We start from the raw sequence: 3,409 nt of genomic DNA on the forward strand, positions 1-3,409 counted from the left end.
TAGAACTTCCCATGATGCTCCACATTCCTCACTTTAGGGAAGAAAGGGCTTCTTGGAAGAATTGGTATAAAATACAACTTGTTTCTCTGAATTTTAGGACTTTATTCTTGTTATGTTACGATTTATTCTCATAATTTTATGACTGTTTATGTTGCAACTTTATTCTCAGAATTTTACGACTTTATTCTCGAAATAAAACCACAAAACCCCCCCCAGCCTGGCCCTAATGCTCCGTTGTACTTTCCTGTGTTAATGTTGTAACAGATTTTCTTCTGTTTGTTTGAATGTCATATTGACTTTAGGTTGGAGCGGTTCTGGGGGGCTGGGGGCCAAAGAGCAGGGTATACAGGACCCCATCAAAGGAGGAGACATCAGGGATAAATGGGACCAGTACAAAGGTGTGGGAGTTTCTTTAGACGACCCGTACGAGAACTACAGAAGGAATAAGAGCTACAACTTTGTTGCCCGGATGAAAGCAAGAGAGGAAGGTATTAGAAAGGATTTTATTCTCACAGAACCGGATTAATGCTTCATCTCTGGAGAATATTCATTCAACCAAACTTTGTTTTATGTTCCAGTTAACAGGGAACCCCAGGAACCCCCCCCGACCGACTGAGGCAGCCGGTGTTTCAGCTGAAAACGTCTCCTGGACGCCACGTCCCAGTCCTGCTAGTTTAGCGTTAGCGCTCTTCACTAAATCATTTCCTGGCTGTTTGGTTTCAACAATAAACTAACGATCATCGATTGTTTCAGTTCTTTTCTTAATACAAAGAAACTGTTACCAGATATAGAAATCAAGTTTCCACCAATTTATTATCATCAACCTGAACTCTGTCAAGATTTAACGTAATTCTAGAGCGAATCAGATGAAAGGCGCCCATTTTTACACAAGTCTGTCTGTTGTCGTAGGGAAGGTGTGACTAAGGTGATCACAGCTGATATTTCTGCGGCTGTTAGATGTTCATTACTGACGTTTCAACTCATTTAGCGTAATCAACATGTTGGAGATGAATTGTTTTTAGTCTGTTTAATGAGTTACTGTTCAGGTTCATGTTTCCTGGCACCAGGAGGGTCTTTAAAACGGTAAAGTTTTATTTTAACAGGCAACAATATCCTGTTTCATTTCATCATTTCATCCTTTGCTGACCGCATCAGTACATCTTATTGAAACTACTTCTGTTCTTCTTACGTTGCTAAATATGTTTTTCACAAACATTTAATGACGCATTTTTTACTCATTTAAATTCATTTTTTACGTTTTCCTTTTTTTTTTTTTTGCATGGATTTTATTTACTTTACATCAAAATGTTTTTCAATGCAGATGAGTGACTGGTAAGAACTTCATATGTGAATAAATCAAAGCCCTCAATAAAAACGTCGTATTAATTTGGCTGTTTGCAGGTGAGCCGGTATAGAACTAGAGAAAGTGTGAATGCTGTACGATAAACTGTAAGCTGAAAAAAGGCAGAAGCAACGAGAAAATAAAGCTAATATGCTATGAAATAGCAGGAAAAAACGCAAAGTTTATTTTGAGAAAATTACAAGGAGTGAGCTGAATTCTATTCAGTTCATTTCTATACCACCAATTCACACGTCATGTGACTTTAGAGACGAATCAACCAGATCACCTGTTCTATGGAGCGCCGTTTGTAAAGATAAGCCGTCAAAAATTAGGAGAAATATTGGATTATTTTGTGTGTTTTTAGAGAAAAATAAATGATTTTATCATTAATTCATTTATAAAAATCTTTCTTTGTTAAATAGTTAGTTTGGAGCTGAATGTTTATTTTGCTAAATAGATATTTAGCTCTAAACTAAATATTTTTTTAACAAACTAAACATTAAGTTTAGAGCTAAATATATAGAAAAAACTAAATATTTAACAACGCAAGATTTTTAGAAATTAATGAATGAAAAATTACTCTTATTTTTCTCTTAAAATATGCTAAATAACCATAAATATTATATTTATATACTCCGGTCTCAATGTAAACAATCTGTGCTCTGCAGCATCAAACAATGATGTTCTCATTTTCAGGGACTTTTAAAATAAAGATAAATTCATCACTTTGACACAGACTGGCTGTTTAATAGCATCAGTAGATTAATTTAGAATAAAAAAATAGGCTGATCACATTGCATAGTCATTATGAAGTCAATAAACTCTATAAATCATGTAATATCACAATAACATTAATGTGTTAACGGATCAGAATGATACAGATGAGCCAAAAGTGATAAATTAATGATGTAGATTAAATTATACATGGATTGATGACATTGTTATGGTGATTACATGTTACAGATAATTAAAAGATTTCACCTCAGGACTGAATTACCAGTCTATGGAAGATACTATCTCATTATATTCAGTTTGCTTCTCATTATAATGAGATAGTAACTCAATATAAATAGATAGTATCCCAATTATGAGATTTTTTTTATTATTATTACTGAGTGGCGGAAACGGGCTTCCATACCGGTCCATGTCTGTTAATGCTGCAGTATTTTCTGCAGATGGTGAATGAATGAAGCCGTAGACTTTATGCTGTTTCTGTGAATTAGACTTTAAAAATGTTTCAGTTGCTTTTTTTTATCAATATAACCGGCAATATATTTCAGCTCATTAATTTTTCAAATGAGAAATAAACCAAACTCTCCGAAAACTACAGCATGATCCATTTAATAAAGAATTACAACATTAACATTTCCCAGTGAATTACTTTCTATTTTCTAACCTTAGACCAAATGTCAGTGTCTAACTCAGTCAGCTATAGTTCCCTCCACCAGAGGGCAGCACCGCTCCATTCTTGGATTAAACGTCGCATGTGACGTAATCATTTGGAGCCGGAAGAGGAGAAATTGTAGTTGTAAGAACCCCTGACATGACAAATCATATTGCAGAGTGATTGAAGACATTATTGGCCTTCAAAGCGAGCCGGTAAGTGTTTGATTGGATAAAAACTGCGCAGTTTGTCCTTTGATGTATTTCCGCTCCGCTGCTTTCTGTTCAATGAGCTGTTTCCATTGAGCTGTGAGGATGAGTCCTTCCCGTGTTGCTCCCTGACAGCTCAGCCTTGTGTCTATAGAAAGGATGCTGAGGGATGTACAGGCAAACAGAGCGAGTTTATAACCTGTTAATGGGAATAACTTCCCTATAACGCTGATAAATTCTTCCCTGCTTTGTTATTCGGTCATTTTTCAGGTCTGATCCTGTTTCTCTCTGTAAACTAAAGGAGGTTCCACAACATCAGCAGCAATGGTAAGAGACTTATTTTATCTGATTGTTTTTAGCTCTAATTATACAAATACTTTATATCGAAACTCCACTTAGTCTTTAAAATTTAATGTAACAGAAATTCCAAAAAGTTAAAGTTAAATCAATCCTCTGGACTTTGTTTCCAAGTTT

General features: G+C 35.2%; 2 protein-coding genes across 2 annotated transcripts in view; both read left to right on the plus strand.

Annotated features, from left to right (window-relative positions):
• Positions 1–1,715, plus strand: part of LOC107098434 (calcium homeostasis endoplasmic reticulum protein-like) — a 3,232-nt gene extending 1,517 nt beyond the window's left edge. The window contains exons 3-4 of the mRNA XM_015396131.1: positions 303–488; positions 579–1,715. Coding sequence (XP_015251617.1) covers positions 303–488; positions 579–616 — 224 coding nt within the window. The 3' untranslated portion in view covers positions 617–1,715. The remainder of the gene's footprint in view (positions 1–302; positions 489–578) is intronic.
• A 1,107-nt stretch (positions 1,716–2,822) lies between these two features.
• Positions 2,823–3,409, plus strand: part of rabggta (Rab geranylgeranyltransferase, alpha subunit) — a 20,408-nt gene continuing 19,821 nt past the window's right edge. Inside the window, exons 1-2 of the mRNA XM_015396137.1 lie at positions 2,823–2,941; positions 3,206–3,262. Coding sequence (XP_015251623.1) covers positions 3,260–3,262 — 3 coding nt within the window. The 5' untranslated portion in view covers positions 2,823–2,941; positions 3,206–3,259. The remainder of the gene's footprint in view (positions 2,942–3,205; positions 3,263–3,409) is intronic.

This window comes from Cyprinodon variegatus, unplaced genomic scaffold, assembly GCF_000732505.1.
Source record: "Cyprinodon variegatus isolate N-32 unplaced genomic scaffold, C_variegatus-1.0 Scaffold777, whole genome shotgun sequence".
NCBI lineage: Eukaryota > Metazoa > Chordata > Actinopteri > Cyprinodontiformes > Cyprinodontidae > Cyprinodon > Cyprinodon variegatus.